Source organism: Frieseomelitta varia, unplaced genomic scaffold, assembly GCF_011392965.1.
Source record: "Frieseomelitta varia isolate USP_RPSP 00005682 unplaced genomic scaffold, Fvar_1.2 scaffold_903, whole genome shotgun sequence".
Lineage (NCBI taxonomy): Eukaryota > Metazoa > Arthropoda > Insecta > Hymenoptera > Apidae > Frieseomelitta > Frieseomelitta varia.
Window position 1 is genome coordinate 172633 of NW_025110705.1, and position 20255 is coordinate 192887.

Genomic DNA, 20255 nt, shown 5'->3' on the forward strand with positions numbered 1-20255 from the left:
CAAAGGACGTACTTCCAAAGGGGGAGTACTCTTCCGACGCAATAAAAGAAACTTTCGTCGCAGTGGAGAGCCTACTTCCGTCGCGGCTATAAGTTTTTAAATTATTGATGGATATACTGTACATATATACATATATATATATATATATATATCGTCAACCGTTGCGTTTGATAAAAATTTCTCTGCTGCGTCTATTAAAACTTCTTCTAGCCATCTCTCTCTTTCTCTCTCTCTCTCTCTCTCTCTCTCTCTCTCTTTCTCTCAGTATCTGTTATAAATATTATCGTCGATCAAAGTTTCGAAAAGTCTCGAAACACTTTTCATCTTCGATGCTAGACGTCCGTTAATTAATTTACTGGCAATATAATGCGAACTTAAAACAAACGGTGGTCAGCTAATTAATCCTGTTAACTGGGTCGTCTCTGTATCAGAAGCTTTCGCGATCATGGATAAATTGCAGGTCTGTCTCAGTTCTTGCAAATAATAATAAAATGCAACGAATATACTTTTCAACAGAAAACTACAATGAAATTGTAACTTTTTATCTCTATAATACACTGTGATATAACGTTTAAGTTAAAAATTACATTGTCCTAGAGAGAACAGTTTAATATTTGATCGATCGACCAAGTTCCACTGTCACCTTAATTCACTTTTCCCCGCTCAACATTGTTTTCGAGGAAAATTAAATGAGAATAGAGGGAAAATTTTCATCATTCGAATTTATTGATGAAAAAAAAAAAAAAAAAGAAAGGAAGCAGGAGCTGACGACATCCAGCGGACGACAACTAGCGAGCTAGAAAAAAAGTTTCGACGTGATCGTCAGCCGTGAATCAGGCGAACGATGCTGTTTTCCAGCGGAACGTGACACCGTGGTGTCGACGCATTAATTCCCGGCGATCGATGCGCCGGCTGAAATAAATAAAAATCATAGGCAGAGCGCCGCTATTAGTGGTTTTGCGCACGGCGAGTGCCGGGCTCGGCTGCTTTTTGACAGAAACGACTCGGTGTCGGTTTCGGTGCTCGACGAATATTCAACGGTGTCACGAGATCGAGAGCCGCGAAAAAATTGCTAGGTTTGTAATGTACCACGCCGTTACCACGGTTCGCCCTCGAAAATCGCCGATCTCGTTTAACATTTCCATCGGACACGCGCGCGCGTCACGGGAGAATTTTTTTTCCCCGTTGAAAATCCTGTGTCGCTTCAACGTGGCGTGGACAGTATCCTGTGTCGAAAATAACACGGTCGTGCGTAGGAATTGTTTGTTTCGGAATAAGGGGTGAATTTCGTATTAAAGTGCAGCTGTGACATTCGATATTCTACGTTTGTTTCTGAAAAAAAAAGAAGTTAGGAAATCATAGAATCCGAACGCGTGAATACTTAATAAATGGCAATTAATCCAATAAAATACAAATAAAAATACAAAGAGACAAAGCTGTAGACAGTAAAGGATTTGTCATCTCTTTGTTAATTCAAATGCGCTGTTGAATTTATCGCGGGCCAAATTTCATCCATGATTCATAAATAATTAATTCGTTTCGCGTAGATATTTCTATATTACAAGCTTTTGTTCTCCAATCAGTATGGTGAACAGAATCAATACGTGCTGTGAACGCTATGCATTGTTCTGTATCAAACTAACTGTAAAAGAAAAAGAGCTTGTCATATTATCGTTGTAATATTTTCACGAACGAAGTATTTGCAAACTTTTCTGTATGACTATTTGCAAACGCTGTGTGATCTTACCTATCCCTGCAGAGCACTGGCAAATTTAGGATACTAAACTTTTGGACGTAGATTGACAGAGTTTTCCCAACTCTGTCAGAATCGTAACCTTCTTGTCACGCCATGTCTCGCAGGATTAAATTCAGCGATCTTTCCCTGTACATCGCGAAGCGATCAGATCGAAACAGAAATCGACGCATTTTCGCATTTTTTCGAGCATCCATCCGACCGGGGATTTTCATATTTTTCTCTCCGGGCCGGCTGTAGCTCTTACACACACGCCTTCTCCCGAGTAAATATACGATAACACGGACGCGAGGATCCGCGATAATATTTTAATATCGTATTTCTTTTTTCTATTTTTTTTTTTTTTTTTCCCCATAGCAGACACGCACGAGCCAAGCCGTTCCGTACCGTTGAGCCGTGTTTTTAAATAACGTGCATCGAATAAATTTCTCGCGCGAACGGCCGGACGAACAAACGAACGAGAATATCATAAATTTTCATGCATCGCGGACGAAGTCTCGGATACTTTGCGCCGCGCGGAATCAAAATAAATTCCGCCCGTGTAACTCCGTATGCGCGCGGCCCCGCTCGCTCGCTCGCTCGCTCGCTCCCTCCGCGTACAATCGCGCGAAACAACTCGACCTGCCGAGCGGACCTTGCGTCGCGTTTAATTGCGCTGAACGCAACGCGCTCGTTCCGTCATTCCTGGTTCCAACCTGGCTTTTCCGCTAATTTCACCTCTGAACTTTGCACAGTTACCGCACGCAACTTCGCCCCATTCGGCAACCACTCCATACCGATCGCGAAATACAGACGGTCTTGTTGCGTCGAGGATCATTATAATTTATGGAATCGTGCAGGTACTTATTCTCTCTCTCTCTTTCTCTCTCTTTCTGTACGTGCGTTCGTAATTCGGTTCCGTTGGCGAGGAGATTTTTCAACTTGTCTGAATAACGAGGTTCTCAAGGACAGAGATTTCAATGCTGCAGTCTGACACAGCGATATACTTTCTCGTAATTTTCGACAATGTTTAATTTTATCCTAGCGACGAGTCTAGGACGAAGCAAATGTACACGAACGAAATGGAATTTAAATGGATTTCGTCGACTGAACTCTGCTTAAATTATTATACAGTTGAATCACTGAGAACGTACAGAGTCGTCGATATCCTCAAACCGTGTCAATCACTGTGGAACATTCGTCCGAATCCTCTCCCGATCGCGTCGCCACTCACTTAAATGCAAATCGGAGCTCGAAGCTCGTGCTATCGCCACGGGAGGGAAAACTATGATAGGGCGAGGCGGGTAGGGACATCGGTGACCAAGTGATCGCGTATCGGTGAACGTTTCAATCGAATCGTTCATCGCGTCGTCGGTTTGTCGGACGATTCACCCCTCTCCCCCAAGTCCCTAACATCCATTCACGTTCCCGATGCATTATTTTCGCGGCCGCGATCGCCCAGTGATTTACTGCACCGGCGTGACGGGCGCAGGCAGCTGCATTATTTCTACCTCATCCTCCTCCCTCCCTCCCGTGTTATAATCGCGTTCATTCACGGTTTATTTATCCGCGCGCGATGCATTTGATGGCGGCAGCGAGCAGACAAAAAGCCTCAGAAACGTCGTTCAATTGAACGTTCCGTGGAAAGGATTCCGCTTCGTTTCGAGTATTAATCGGCCATTATATCGACACGGATTTCGGCGTATTTTTCTCCTCTCCCCCCTCCCCCCCCCTCATCCAATTCTCGATTAATTATTTCTTCGAACGGAGCCTGTACCGATTTTTATTGTCGACCGTGATTTATCCCGACAAGCAGAAAATTGAAAGCGTTCGTTTCTATGGATTGTTAGGGAAGGGAATTGCTATATCATCCGACGCGATTTATTTCATATCGGGAACTATTATTCTTGCACGGGGTTGAGGCGGGGGAGAGGGGAGGACAGGGAATCATCTTAACACTCCACTGGCGCCACTGGAACGATATTGGTAATACAGAGATTGTTATTTGGATTTATTTTTGGCGAAAATAGAACAGAGGAGCGAGGCAATCTACATGAATGAATATTTCCATCTGATTCCGAAAATGTCTCACTTGCGTCGATATTACGGTCACGGAGGGCGTTCGCATTCTATTCCCATTGAGCGAGAATTTTAATAATTTTGACACTAAATTAGCTGAAGGATTAAATAAAACGATAGAAATACTAGCTGAAAAATTAAATCTTGTATCTAGTGAAAAAATCCACTGAAATTCTCGACTGAGGTAGTGGATTTAGAAAGCAAAAGAAAGTAAATCAGTGATTGCAGAAACTTCCATACATTTCTTTGATTTAAATCGGGATATCTTTGTGAGATATTCACTCAGTCCTTTCAGTTTCATTGCAGCAAGTGCAATAAATTGGATAAAGTATAATACTTTCAAATTGAAAATGATCCACGATCTTTTCCGATATCTAATCCGACAAGGAACAAACAAATTAATCAACACGCGGCATCCTATTGAATTTTCATTTCATGAAATTAATTTCAATTAATTATATCCTGAAATGAAGAATTTTTGAATTTCATATTTAGAATACAAAACATTTTGAGGGGAGATGGGATAAAAGGAGAATAGGAAAAAAAAGAGAGAACTCCATTGTTCTTCGAAAGATCTTCAACATTTTTCGCGTGCGTGTCGTTAAAAAAGCCCAATACGTAAAAATTCGCGAGCAACTTGACTCGCTGTTCGAAAACGGAGAATCGTCGTTAACAAGCAACCCCCTCGAGAAGATTCAAGTTTTAATTGTTACTTGTACGTGACAGATACGAGCATCTTGTTCGTCGCGGTGACGAGGAGTGCCAGCAGTCAGTACTCGAAGAACATACAAGTGTTTTCCACTACGCCGTTCGTCGAGACGCCCGTCACAATTTACAACCTCATCTCTCTTTCTCTCTCTCTCTCTGTTCCTCTCATTCTCTCCGGAATTGCTCGACGCTCAAGTCAATCCACAAAATTCCTTCCCCAGCTCTGTTTCATGTTCCGGGGCTTGAGTTCGGCAGCGCGTATTTTTTTTTTTTTTTACCCGCGGCGAAACGCGTCGAGCGTAATTTACTCTCGATCAGAACTTCACCCTTGTTTCGCGTTTCAACAGGGACACACCACCGTGAAACCTTGACTACGGAATTGAACAGCTTTGAAAGTTCGCAGCGGCTAGTCTTTCTCGCGACTTGCGAGAGAAATGAGATGCATGAAAATCGCTGCGCGAAAGTTAAATTGGAACAACAGGACGAGAACGAGAACGAGTGGTAGTTCGTCGACGGTTAATCGCTATAAATTCTGCAATTTATCATCGCGATTTATTTTGCACTTTACACATAAAGTAATGGCTTCGTGTCGATGCGAATATACACAGGGCTTACACCTTTCAATATATCGTGCGTGTTGTACGAGATATTTGGAAATTTTATTAGCACTGTAACGCGAGAGACTTATTATATTGCAGAAAAAAAATGTGAAAATTTATATGGAAATTAAAAGATGACGTCTGTAGCGAAAATCTGCGTACATATTGTACATACTTACATATGCACTTTTCAATTAAAATTTCTGAACTATTCATAATGTTTTTTTTTTTTTAAATTCGTAGATAAAATTTAGTTTTCTATCTAGATCACACTTTTTTACGCACATTTTGTAATTTTTCGATTTATTTATTTTTGACGAAAATAGATTCCCTTCCCAGTAGAGAAAGTATAATTCAATTATACAAATATAATTCAATTAATGAACAGAATAGTACCTGTAAAATATTTAACATCCTTATTTTTCTTTGAACAATTTCTTGAAAAATTTGGCAAATGTAAGACAAACATATATTTCGTAAAAATCATAAAAATGTTTAATTCATAAACTTCGATATTCAATGTTTGATATTTAACATTTATAACATGCTTAAGATGTACATATATATTAATTTTTTATTAAATGCGTACTTTTATATTTTATGTGAAAAATTCATCATAATTTCTATGCAGATATTTGAATTGGCTTTGAACATTACAAACGACAATTGCGTCCTTGTTACAGTGTTAATAAAATACGAAAATGTCTCGCATAACGCGCGCAACACATGGACACGAAGACTTCTTCTGACGAGTTTACGAATGCTTTTTCGCGAGTCAGCGTATATTCCCCGATCGAGGCAATGAAACACGAGCGATAGAGTCAGTCGGTTCCGTCCCGGCTGAAATACGAAACAGAGATATCGGGAAATATTCTCGTTCCAACGAAACAAATCGAACATGCACTTCCGTGAAGTCGGTAGTCTCATTTCGTCGTATCAAACGCGAGGTTATTAAGCGCGACAACCCGCATCGCACGAAGGATCCTCCTTCTCCTCCTTCATCTTCTTCTCGTCGTAGCATCGAGAAGTCGACGAAAAGATACAAATAAAAATGAAAAGAACAAAAAAAAAAAAAAAGAGACAGAAAGAAAAGTAAGCTAGAAAGATAACTAGAAAAACGGTGGAAAAAGGAAAGACGCCGACTCCGTTCGAGTGTGTTTCCTTTTGCCGGTAGACTCTCGACATCAGGCTCGGTGGCATGGTTCGTCTAACTTTTGCAGGCGAACGGAAGAAAGGAACGGTCCCGAGGCCTCGTAATAGAATTCAGCTCGTAAGAAAGGAGGAGAAAAGAAGAAAAACGCAGCGAAAGAAAGGAGAGAGAGAAAAAAAAGAAGGAAACGTGGGATCGACAAGGTCTGGCTCTGTGTTCGGATAAAAGAAATCCCGGACACTTATCGAGCCTTCCCGTCCAGTAGTCTCGACGTGAGGCCGAAGCTTCGCGAAAGTGGTTTGCAACGTTTGGAGAAACCGCGAGGTTATCATCGGAGGATCAGGACCGACGACTCCCACCCGGTCGGTGTTCCCGCGGACGAAAAGGAGCCGTATCCACTCGTGCGTATCGAGTGAAAACGAACACGGCTGATCGGCTGAAGTGCTGTCCTCAATGGGAGTGGATCCTCCTCGTTCCAGGGGGCTGCATTCGGAAAGAAGACGTCGGCCTGGCGCGTCAGCACGACGGACCACGGTGAATCGCGGCGAGGGAACAGCGGCCGAGACTGTTGAAACGCGGGCTGACAGACGCGTGCGACTCGCGAGTTGGCCGGGCCGGCTCGTTGCAACTAGTATCGCGGCGGCGACAGGTCAGATGGGAAAGTTGGTGAACGAAGCAACGACGGCAGCCTCGCTCGCTCGGTTCGCCGAGAACTTTCGCGGCAGTGTTCCATAGTTGGCGCCGACCACCCGCCGACTTAGTCTTTTCTACTTTTCTAAGTTCAATCGCCGTTCAACGCAACCAACACGGGACCAACTGTAACTTGCGGCGTGTGTTCGGTAAGTCGGCTTCGTTAGCCGCGATCGTTCGCCAACGAGACGACGGAGAGTTGGAAGATTAGTGAAGTTTCCACCCGTCGTTCACCGCCCGTCGAGATTTCATTGGTCGTTAACGTCATTCGCGTGGACAGGTCGTTCGCTCGTACCACGCTGGTCGAATGTTCTGTTCTCTTTCTCTCTCTCACACACACACACACAAACACACATACACATACGAGACTGAAAAAAACGTACGACGAAAGGTACGTTTTCTCGAGAGAAAGCTGAAGCTAGCCAATCCAGGAGTTGTCGATCCATCGCTTGTTCAAATCAACAATCGTGCCTTCGATTTTCGTAGCCCACTGTAGCCCACGAGAACCACGTGGAATCTTCCGATGCACGGAGACGAGCGTCTGAAAAATTCGACGAGCTTCTTTCGTCGCTCTGCCGGTGTGGAACGGCACGGCTGGAGGAGCAACGACGCTTTTCTTGGTCGATCGTAATCCATCGGTTGTACGATATCGGTAGTTGACGCGAGCGATCGTAATCCTGACGAATCTCGCGCGTTCACCGTTTGCTCGGTGAAAAATGTGGAAAGCAGCCGGAGGATACGGCGCGCGTGATCTTCGATCTGGACAAATTCGCGGCACGGGCGTGCTCGCGAGCAGTTAGAGATCAAACATCGATGGGAACGCGCTTCAGTCGGGCCGCGTTGAAATGGTGGTGTAGTAGGATTACTTCGATACTTCGGTAATCCAAAGAAGAATGGAGGTAGACCGACGAAGAATTTACGGCGGATAGGTTCCATTAACGGTGAGCACGACTGTGACGAACTGAAAATTGGAAATCGAACCACTCGGTCGTCCTGCCCGAAAGAAGGAACCAGCTGAGAGGGGGGAAAAGAGAAAAGAAGGAACAGAAAGAAAGAAGAAGCGAAAAACCAATAGAACCAAGTAATACTCCTGCGAAAGTGTACTAAGAAGGATAATTTCAAATATCATAAACGTGGTTGGAAACGGAATCCTTGTAGAGAAAAGAAGAAGCAAACAAACAAATCCACAGGAAACGATCGAGGGAACAAAATAGCTGAAGGGAAAATCAAACTGCTTGCTAAAGTCCTTGAAAGTCTCGGCGAAACGGAACCTCACGTGTCTGTCGAATGAATCGAACCTCCAAATGAGAATTCGAATTTACCTGTGAAAGAAGAAAAGAAGCAAAAGAAAGAAAATACGAGAAGAACGATCGGTGATCGATACAGGGTAAAACGACGTTACGTATCTAGACGAGCAACGATCATTCCAGCGATCAGGCTGCTGCGTAGTCGCGGTTAGAGAGGGAACGGGGGCAATCGTTCGCAAAGATTTCAGTGCTATGCATCGCGTTGGCTCGTGGAGCCTCGATGACCTTGACTCAGCGAGCATGAAGCACCCATCGAGGTCACCGAGACTTGAAATTGCTATGGCACTGTTCGGCATGGTCTGGCTGCTGCGTGTTCGCTCGGAGATGCGTCGTTGCTCGAAATGCCGGCACGAGGAGATCCTGGCAGCCCAGCAACAGCAGCAACAACAGCAGCAGCAGCAGCAGCAACAGCAGCAACAGCAGCTGCAGCAACAGCAACAACAACACCATCATCTCCATCATCATCCCCATCACCAGCAACGCACACTGTCGCAGACCACCAGTCTGCTACAGACGCCCGACGACGCGGTCAGCTCGTCGGCGAATACTCTGTTCACTTTGGACACGCCTGGCGCCGCCGGTTCCGCCGGAAGTTACTGCGAGGTGCACGGGTTCGTGCAAGCGAAAGAAGGTAGTATCTAAGTTCGTCTCTTCGATGTCTGCTTCCAGTGATAAAGTCTGTAACGTAGCTTCTTCTCGAATGAATTTCTTGCGAATTTCTCTCTTTTCTTTTCCTTTTCTTTTTTTTTTTTTTTTCTTTCCTCGTCTCCAAGAATGCCGTGCATGTTGCATAAACAATGCGAATCGCGGGAGTACTCGTGGAAAATCGTGTATATATATATATGTATATATGATGTATGTTGTGTGAAATATTTCAATAAGATTCTCACGATTATATAGGTCAAATTTGAAAGAAATATTTATCAAGTACAAACGTAGTATGTGGAACCGTCTTAAACGTAAGAATCGAAGTTTATTAATACGTACAATGAATAATCAACTACTTAAATATATTCTTATCAACAATTGCAAGATTGTATATGTTTATGTAATTTTGTACATTTTACGTAGAAAATAATCGAGTACCTCGCTACGAGATGAGAAAAATTTCGAAATATTTCACATAATGTGCACGATACATTCATGAAAGATTTTCACAACATATTACACGAGAAACTAAAAATTGGATCTGATCAAACCGATTGGGAACGATATTTATTGTTTGCAAGCTTTGTTTCATTTTTATCAGGCATGCTGTTCTTTTATCAACGTTTTTCTGTTGTTTGCTGTCCGCGGGGCTGAAATTTTTGCGAATGTGGAACGAAACCGACAAAAAAGAAAAAAGAAAAAAAAAAAAACGCACACGAAGTACAATCGTTTCGTTAATATTTACGCCGTGATTTTTAGAATCAAACACGATGAAAAAACAATCGCTGATAACGATTCCCGCCGCATGGAATGCCCCACCCTAATCTCGTGCCGTAGTTCCGAACAACGATTTCCCAAGGAGCACTTTAAGAAGTTCCCTGATACTTTTGCAATATGCCAGGGTCATATTGTTAAAGAATCGAAGAACGTTAGCAGGCCGGATGCTCGGCGGAAGTTTTCGAATTTACGAGGCGCGGCGCAGCCCCGGGATCCCGGCTAGTCGTGTGTGCCACGGAGCTAACCAAAATCAAAGTAGGTCGTTTACATGGATGGCGTGGAGGAACAAAGAAAGGCCGAACTTTTATTTGCCTATAAAAAAAAGGAGGGGGAAAAAGAAGAGGTGGAAGGAAGGTCGCTCGTAGAGTGGCTCTCGCTTCCCACGGAAACGCTGCGTCGGCTCAATTTCACTGAAAATTGGAGTTTCAAACTCAATTATTAATAACGTTACGCAAAAATTTGCGTCAACTTCTTTCTCTCTTTTCTTTTTTTCTTCTTCTTCTTCACATATACGCGCGTTGCTCCATTACACCGAGTGAAATAGCCGTTTCAACTTCAGTTTCTTCCACCGAGTTTGCTCCATTTGAAGGAAACGTCAGTGCGACTGCGTTCGATAGCTGCGATTACGGTACGTTCAAACTGAATGATCACAAATGGAAATTGCTCTTGTTTCAAAGTACGATTTATAAATAATTTTCTTGGATTTTGAACAAAGTTGAGCAATAATGTGTGCCTGTGTTCTTCAGGATATTTATAATGCTCCGACATAGGTATCTTTGTGCTTTTTCGGATTTTATTTAAATTGGGCGGTATCATTTGGTAAGTGGGATAGATCTATCTTTTGTTGCTTAAGAATACTACCGCGTTAACGTCGATTTAAAAATATTGGTAAAAGTAGATATTAGTAGATCATTTTTATGTTCGATGACGTAAATTTACTGTCCAATAACGTCTAACGATGATGGCTGGAAAAATGAAGATTTCGTTACACTCATTCTAGCTAGAATTCGTCTGAAGATTTATCTACAATTGTGCTTTTAGATTAAATAAACAATTGCACCCTATTCGCTCGTTTTGATAAACTTTAACTAACGTTCATTCATACTTCGTAAATTACTTGACAAACTTCCAAATATTGCTCGAAGAATGCTCGTTCGATTTTGTCGCCCGATATCATCGAACAGTTTAGGGCTAAATTACTCGATTGAAATTCTCGATTCAATATTCTTTTATTATTCATCCCTGTCGTTGGAAATATAAAATGTGAAATTGAAATCTTTAAATTTTCAGCGATCTAACGTAAATTCTACGATCGTGTATAATCCGACGATACCATTTAAGGATTAAATCAAGCGCCGAACGTATGACTAGAACGTAATAACTACACAAATATACGCTTGCATTCACCGCGAACATAACTCGATTATCGGCTTGTACTAAACGGGCACGAATTTTGCCACAGTGGAGGAACGGACGAGCATTCGATCTAAACGCGCCGCGATGAATCTTTTCAGAAATACCAGCACATATTCCGGCTCATGTTTCAACTGAAATTTCAACCAAAAAAGAAAAAAAAAAAAAAAAAAAGAAAGAAAAGAACTCAGAGATATTTATAAATTCCTACTTTGACCACCTGCGCAAACTGATTGCGGACCATAACGAGTGACCAAATCATATACAACAATTCGTCGCTTTCTTTTTGAACTCGTCGGTATGGTGTCACTGAACAGAAATTATTGACAAGTAATAAGTTTATTATTCGTTTCGCCTGGGTTATACTCAAATATACTTACAACTAAGGAAATGTCGCTGAAATAAAATTAATCTCTCCCCCGAAGAATTTATAGAATTTCTCGTGTTGTTTCATCTCTTGTAAAGTACTTGCACGTAATTCGTCGTTCGATCACAACACTCAACGAAAGCGAGTTCCGCTTAGCAATCGTTTCAAAATTCCCACAACCCGAAGCAGAAGCTTCAAATCTTCCCTGGCCCCGATAAATTCGTTCCCCGAAGAGGTTAGAAATTCGCTCGTTGTTTCTGTCGCGGACAAAGGCGAAAAACCGAGTGGGTGGCTCGGTTGCCACGGCATTTATCGACGTGCTGTAAAAGCGTTTTCACGCGACAAAGCGTCTCCCAACGAATCGTCTTTTATATCGGCGTTCCTCATCTGTCGTGCTGGACACCGTGCTGCGTCGTGACGCCGCCGAGTTGTCGAGTTTGTTGCCGTCTTTGTCGGACGGCGTCCATTGTTCATCGCAGGGAACAGGGTAGCTCGCGTCTGTTTCATCGGTAACCGTCCCCTTACCTCCGTTTCCGTCGCTAACGTTTGAACAACGTCGTATCACCGACGCGAGCTCGCATTAAAGATCAACCGAGCGAAGTTCGGAGGATGGGCGATCTCGCTGGTCCCCCCTCGTGACAGAAATATATACGTAATTTGCGGCGAATGCTCGTCGAATATCAATTAGGGGGGAGTTAATTCGCTGTACATCTGGAAATAATTGGCCTGGCAGAGAATTATCTCGTTTGAATGCGGGAATTACGCGACATTTCGCGTATAACTCTCTCTCTCTCTCTCTCTGCCTGCTTTAGAAAGCAGCTTCAAACGCGAAAATATATAGTAAATTTTCGAGCACGGTTGAAAATTAGAAATTATAATATACCGGGAACCGAGGCAGATTGGTACAGTGAAATCATCTGGATATTGTAGCCCGACATATACACGTGTTCGATCAGCGTGAGATCATATGCGAAATTTGTTATTGTTCGTCGCGCGATGGATTATGACAGAAATATTTGATCAACGGTTTGTCATGATACTTGCATGCACTTCTCAATTCATAATATGTGAAATTTTGTACGAGTTTTTTCTCATCGAATCGCCTGAAAATGTGGTAGTTGTGTATAGAGCAAGATTTTGATTACATTTTTATATAATCACTTCCTTGATACAGATTCTTGGAATATCAGTGGTGGATTTAACGAGATTCGTTATATTAAAGAAATTCCTGAATTGTATGTGCATTGTTGTGTACAAATTTCGAAAGCGATCGATTTTTTATTGTCTCTTTCAACCATATGATTGATTTTGGACGTTTTCTAACTTTCGTTTCGTACGATATTTTCCTCGACAGTGACAACACGTGTAACATATTTTCTATCCTTGATCAAACAATTAAGTCAAACAAAGAAAGCGACTAGAAAAATCCCAATCAGCTTACTTTGATCTCGGGGAGATCGTTAGCCATCGATTGAACTATAATCTCCTCCTTAGACTTGCTGGGAAGAAGCACAGAGAGAATCGAACGGGAAGTCGTTTCGCTCGTACCGTCTTTTTTCCCTCCAGACTTTTATCCGGCATCCAGCATGCACCCACGGTCCATCTACTTGCTCGACCCAGTTATGAAATAGTTTCCCTCGCGGCGGGGCGAGTGGCGACTCGGCGGTATCGCGCTTTAAAGCTGAAAGCATGTTCGTGTCGTGCAGGAACGTCGCTTGTCGTATTGTTTCCAGTTTATTATCTGCCTGCGAGAGCCGACTTCTCTCGCGAGACTGCCGGTCGGGAGACGAATAAAAAGAGGATGAGAGAAAGGAGTGGGGGTGGGGATCGAGACTGCAAGTTCCGCGAGTTAGGATATTTACGGTATGTGCTGATTGAAAAAAAAAAAAAAGAAGAAGGAATTGTTTTTATCCTTGCTGACTGGGTACTGTGAGAGAATAAAACGAAGGTCTCGTTAATCACGCCGCTGGCCAAGGACACGAGGATTTATTTGTACGTTTTACGGATTCGCGAAATTTCATCTCGAAATATCGGTTACCGATATTTAGGCCGCTTTACGAGTTGCCTTTAACGAAAATTTATCACCTCGGTGCTGCGTGCATTGCGATGTGTCCGGCGCAGCTCGGAAATTCCGAACAACAAGCGAAGATGCTATCAGCTTTGATTAACGCCGTCCAGAAAAAACGTCGATCGAAGAGTTTCGCTCTGAAATGAGAAAACGGGAGTTGCCTTTATCGATGAATCACGACAGACGATGAAACTTGTTGGAGACGGTTTTGAATTCCATTGAAATCCATTTTATTGGCGAAGTTGACTTCGGTAGAATCTTTAAAGTATCTTTAAAGTATAATAGTTCGGTTTCAACATAAATCGTTAGCTGTCATATACACTCCGCTCGGGACACGTATTTTTAATGGGACTTCAACATTTGATATAAATTTAGTAGAAACTTTAAATTGCATGTAACTTTTAATAATAATAATAATTTAGTGACTTTCTTTGTCGTTTAATAATAATAATGTTTATCGACAGGTGACACTACTATGAAAAGTAATTTCTATATAAAATTGTAGATTATGGGCTGGAAGCAGTTTTTTAAAATTACGATTTATTTCAATTTTTTCAACGTCGAGGTGTCGGTCTTTAAATTTTTCAATGGAAATATACGCGTCGTGACTCTCCTTCAATTCCACTGCCAGTCAAAACACAAATATTGAAAACAGTCATTCCGAAATCCGCCTGTATGTCGAGAAAAGTAGACATTGGCAAATCATCGATTTTACCGTGCGACAAAATTACGACGAGTCGCGCTAGCTACTACTACGATTGGCGTTAATCAACGTCACATTGAAATATATGACCGGCAAATAATTTTCGGCAAAATAAAGCGTTCGCACGTTTCGACGTTCCGGCCCCGGGTATTACATTAGGCGGAATTATAACCGAGTACCGCGTATTAATACCCCGAAATTGATTAACTAACGAATCGTTTATTCGCGCAAGTCTGGAATATTCGAAAATCAATTATCGGCCGGGACGCGAATTCGATTGTTACGGGAGAATCCGGCCTTTCCAAGTGTCCCGCGGATAGAGTTCCACGCGATAACGAACACGTACACCGGCCGCATCTGTTTTTAATTATTTATTATCCGATATCATTCGGTAACGACCCGGCCGGAGGAGTACTTAGCGAATGAAAACGAGGGTTCACAGGTGGAAACCTCGTTATCCTGATTCGCCCACGAGAGGAAAGGGAGAGAGGGGGAGAGAGAAAAAGTGAAAAAAGAAAACGTGGGGTTAGTGGACGTCAAAAGCAGGTCCGATGTTTAATTTACACCGGCTACGAAAGGAAACCACTTCGTGTGCTGAAGGGAGGCCAAAAAAAAAAAAAAAGAAAATAGAGGGAAGAAAGAAAATAAAAAAAAAAAACAAAAATACGGAAACGGCAGAAAGATAAAGAGAGAAGATAGAGAGAGGGAGAGAGAGAGAGAGAGGGGCTTTCCATGTGTGCATTAACGCGAATATCTCTCATCGCTCCGCGTATATAAGATGTATTTGCAACGATTTGAACCGAGCCTCATAAAATGCACCTTCCCTCTCTTAATCATCCTTTTTGGGTTTATCAGCGCCAGACTGGGCCGCACGCATTCGCCCCGTAATACTTGTTTAGCGGATTTTCTTTTTCGAAAGCTGGAGATGTCCGAATTGCTGCGCCCGTTTAAATACCCTCAGGACACGTTGAGGGAACACCGTGTTCCCTGCGATTATCCTACTTAATCTCCGTTTTAATTCCAGCAACCGTCCCCACGAAAATGTGGAGGAAATTTTAACGAAAACTCTTCCTCTCTATGCTTGTAGTATAGTTTCTTGATCGTTGAATTAGAGCTTAGGATTTCCAAAGTTTTACATTTAATTACAAAATTTCCTTCAAACTCGAGAAATTTAATTATTATTTAATATTACACACGTTTGTTACGAGAGCGATCGAATTACGAACGATTACGCGTATCGAGTAAATGATCATGCCACAGTATTGATTTCGTATACCGAAAAGAACAGTTGGAAAGGGACAACAAACACGATGAACTGGCGTACAAGTAAAGGAAAGAAATTAATGTGTATACTTTCATAACTAATTGAATTAAATTAAATTAAATTGAATTGAATTGAATTAAATTGCTAATCAGATTTTTCAACCTCACCAAAAACATACAAAGCAGTTAATTATCTCCGAAGCAATTCATCGATCGTTTCTGTTGCGTAATTACCGCAGATATAACGTACAACAGCCATTATTTATTGTCGGTTAACCGGAGTGCAAATTAAATTCTCGATTAATCGCCTTATTCGGTTCTCATATCGGGCAACCTGTATACCTCACCGATTCTCTTCGACGCGCAACAACAAACCCAAAAATGTAAAACAAGTCGAGAGAAGCGAAGGGAAACGGAAAGACAGAGGCTGCGGTTCGTATTCGGAAATATACGAAATTGCTTGAAGGTTAATTTGCAAGCAACAGCTGGCACCGGTACCGACGGGATAATGTTATCCGAGATCTCATTAAACTCGAAAGAGAGGGACCGGCGCACGCAACAAGAAATTTTAATCTGAAACAGCAACGTACTCGAGGTAAAGTCGCTTTATTACGAAATTTTCTTCCGAGTGCCTCGGCTACCTTACGTATATTTCACCCCCTTTCGCCCTCTTCTCCCATCTTTCTCGCCCCTGGCTCCGTAATTCCTCCTACCTACCAAACAAATCTGTTCTCTCTGTCGTTGCGCCGCGCGCCCGCCCACTCGTCTCTCCTCGTTCAGCTTTATCAACGCACGTATTCACCCCGTGCGTATTTTTCTCCACGTGCCGGTACGTCGGTTAACGAGCGATATAAATTAAACCGGAAACGGTGGAAAATTTCGAGTCTGAGGAACTGCTCGAGAAAATGGGAGAGGAACAAAACGCCGCGTTAAAGTTCCACAGAAATCCCGCTAATTGCCTGTACTTGTGCCGTTTCTCTGGTACATCAAATTAATCGTAATCCACACGCCAGCGGATTTATTCTCTCCCTCTCCCTCTCTTTCTCTTTTTCTTTGCTATTATCCAGCGTACGGCTGTACCTGTAAGTTGTACGAAGTTCGATACAAAAAGTAGAAAATGAAAGAATGAGTTTTTATCTTTTAACTGAAGGACCATGATCAGGAAAGGAGAGACAAAGAAACTTTGCACGAGCGTAGTTCACGTGATGACAATAACGGAAAAAATTTTCATTTTCTGCTGAAAAGAAAAAAAAAAAAAAAAAGAGAAAGAAGAAGGGAACACGCCCGAAGGAATCTTGATTTTTCGTATCATCGTGAATAATCTATTCAACGGCAGTTCGGAAATTGGACTTCCTGCATCTCGACGATTTTAAAAAAAAAAGTCTCGATGAAAATTCATTTGTCTACTAATTAGTCCAAAATTATTTAATTCGTACTTCGACTCGAGTATCCGCTCTTTTCACCAGCGAAACAAGTAGGAATCGTCGAGGAAGGAAGGATCCTTCGTACGGACGGCAAAATAAACTGTTGTTTCCAACTACACGAAACCGTAATCCTTTTGCAACGTTGTTCCCGTTCGCGTTCTTTAGGCGGTACTCGCGATACGATTATGTATGGTCCCATGCCGCTTGGAAAACATGCGAGTAGAAGCTGAAGGATCACTTCTGTAAATTGCGACCCTTGAAACAACAAGCAGCTCGGGGAGAACAACCGTTATCCGTTGAAATATTCCGTTCGAGTTAAGGCAATTGGCTTGGAACAAAGAGTATTAAAAATTCATTGCGATTCGCGAGGTATTTTTCCACTTGTTTCATTTTCAGTTGCCACTGAAATCTGATTATGACTCGTTACTATTTTTCAGTCGACAGTATATCGAAATATTTCTCGAAGTTCCTTATCACACATTTTTCCTAAGGTATCCTCTGCTTTACTTTTCGTGCATTTATAATCTTCGTTTTCACCAGATTCTCACACTGTTTCTACAAACGTTTGTATCAGTTCAGTGTGATGATAACGTTTCATGTTCCTTTCGAAGAAGCGTATAAATTGAACATTCAGTTAATGGCCAATACACATTCATATATATGTAAACATGTAGGCAAATCTTCTTACGATGCGTTTAAACGAATGCTCCTATTTGTACCTCGTTGCATTCGTTTAAACAAACGTTAACGTAACGAATGAGCACAAATTTCCCGGAGGCTTCGTTCGTTTGTTACAAGCGCGTCGTTATAAAATTTATCACCGTACTTACCAAAACTATCCCCCAACTTACCGAACAACTACCGAGAATTTAATGAAAAAACAACAAGTGCCGCGAGCCTTGACACGATTACTCGTATCTTCGTCTTGTGACGCTTGTCGTTCTCGAACCGAACGACAAAATCGCCGGAGGCTTCGTTCGTTTGTTACAACCGCGTCGTTGTAAAATTTGTCTCCGTACTTACCAAAACTACCCGCGAACTTACCAAGAATTTAATAAAAAAACAACAAGCGCCGCGAGCCTTGATTACTCGTATCTTCGTCTTGTGACGCTTGTCGTTTCTCGAACCGAGCGACAAAATCGCTTTCAAGGGGTGGCATCGACTCGACAATGATCCGCGAGCCAGGGGATGGAAAATTTACGGCGACGGGGCGAGGGGTACGGAGGGGAACGGGGCAGAATCGTTAATTTACGTCTATTTCGACAGGCTGCATTCCCTTTCTTCGTTCGACAATGGCCGCATTATGAGAGACGCAAGGATCCGACCGCATCGACTCGGTCAGGAAATGCATTATTGCGTTTAAGAGAATGCCAGAAACGCATCTGGGTCGCGGCCAGCCGTAGATGCGATCCTAACAGGAACATTAGTGGGATTACTCGACTTCGTTTCTTCCCATTCTACGCCGGCCAAAACACAGATGCATTCGTGCCAATGCTCTCCGCGTGTACACGTGCGTGTGTGTATGTGTCTCTCTCTCTCTCTCTCTCTCTCTCTCTCTCTCTCTCGTTTTCTTTCCTATTTCTCTTGCTCTTGGTCTGCCATAGCGGCGAGCTGATTGCGATTTGCAATGCAACGCGCGCGCCACTCTCTTCTCATTCCGGTGCATCACTTCGCGATCGATCACTTTCAGAGCGCGGCCTAATGCGGCTCGTTAGTGTCGCATAGAAACTGCAATTCCGACCGACTACCGGCCTGCTCCGTGTATCATGCCGGCCGCTACAATATGCGAATCGGATTTTGACAATGACAGTTATAATTAATAGTCGGCTACAAATGTAGCATACACGTAAAGCACATTAACAAACGTGGGTACGCACTGTGCACCGGTAATTGACGTCAAGATGCGGGATCGGCGGTGGGTTCAACGTGCGCGTTGTTCGCTACCCTCCCTCCTCCACCCGGCAAATTTCGCGTCGAGACGATTCTTAAAAATTATGCGAGACCGGAGAATTATATTATATTTGATGGAAACAATTGTTTCAAGTTGTCTGTTGCGTTTATTAAAAGCAGCATTGTTTAATGTATATACGATTATATTATATTATATGTAAGATTAAAGACGATGTGCAACAGAAGATTTCGAACATCGCGATACAATCACCGAGAACGTGAATACGAAATATGTAGAGAAAAAGGAATGAACAAGATAGTTGACAATTTCAATGATTACAACGTGAAATTTCAATTTCTCGATACACGTCGCGTGGACTTCACCTGGACTTCAGTTTTTTATATAATTTCCATTAATCAGGCTGGTAATTCAAAAGTGATTGAAAAACACTTGACTGAATTTTGAAGTTGACCTTAATAATAGAACTTTTACGGAGATCTGTGTCACCGCGATTTCAATCAGTTCAAATTTCAGTTCGAAGTAAGAAATTCGAGGACCAAGAGGTCGAATCAGGTATAGAGGCACATAATGTAGCTTCATATTACGTTTATCAGCGTACACGAACCTGGATTGATACCACGAACACGGACAATCAGAATGATTTTCATGATTTGCTGCGGGGAATGAACGTCGATGCAACACGGTCGAAATTTCCTTTGGTCTTGAGACAAGTCGCGCGAATCGATCGCGACGTGACCCGATCGGAAAGGGGGTAGAAGACGACAATGGCGACCGTACTGCCTTCCACGGCGGCCTGGCTATCAGCAGTCTGGTTAAATTGCCAGCACGTAGATGCATATTCATGATCGAACAGCAAATGCCCTCTGATATTCGGCTCCTTTGAATGAATTACCTTCTGCGCGTCCTTCTAGTGCCACTATCTTTGAGAGCTAATGCGTACGTGCCTCTGTTTGTCGCCCGACGCGACGACGTCACGGATTCTCTTGTGGAAAGGAGATTCCCGTCCCACGGTCGTGATTCCCCGAGAGTGCGATCGATCCGAGCGCGATTCTCACGGGAACGATCGTGTAAATAAAAATCATGTGCAACAGGAACTTTTTCTCGTCTCTGTTGGGGAATGAAACGCAGTTGTTGTCTGACCAGTTTGAATTGCATTGTTTTGATATTGTCCACACGCTGACTGTTCCAGCCATTGGCGTTTCTATTCCTGTAGGTTTACAAGGGAAGTTCGCCAATTAGAAAATTTGGAAAATTAGTTCGCGCGATCGTAACGACGAAACGCAGTTTTTTTTCTCCGCTGAAAAAGGTGAAGATAAATATCAATTTAACATTGACCACATTGAACTATTTTTCTCTTCTCTTTGATTTCACTCGCGATAACACAAAATTGCATAAACAATTTATGTATTTATTAA

At 42.6% G+C, this 20255-nt stretch overlaps 1 protein-coding gene and 1 long non-coding RNA gene across 3 annotated transcripts in view; both read left to right on the top strand.

Moving 5' to 3' along the window:
• Positions 1-6431, top strand: part of LOC122537339 — a 138615-nt gene extending 132184 nt beyond the window's left edge. Inside the window, exon 2 of the long non-coding RNA XR_006308605.1 lies at positions 6339-6431. This is a non-coding gene — a long non-coding RNA (uncharacterized LOC122537339). The remainder of the gene's footprint in view (positions 1-6338) is intronic.
• An 897-nt stretch (positions 6432-7328) lies between these two features.
• LOC122537333 (probable basic-leucine zipper transcription factor Q) overlaps positions 7329-20255 on the top strand; it is a 197139-nt gene continuing 184212 nt past the window's right edge. Inside the window, exon 1 of one of the 2 annotated variants that reach the window (XM_043670424.1) lies at positions 7329-8896. In XM_043670424.1, the coding sequence (XP_043526359.1) occupies positions 8458-8896 (439 nt within the window). In that variant the 5' untranslated portion in view covers positions 7329-8457. The remainder of the gene's footprint in view (positions 8897-20255) is intronic. The other variant, XM_043670423.1, reaches the window with a different exon arrangement.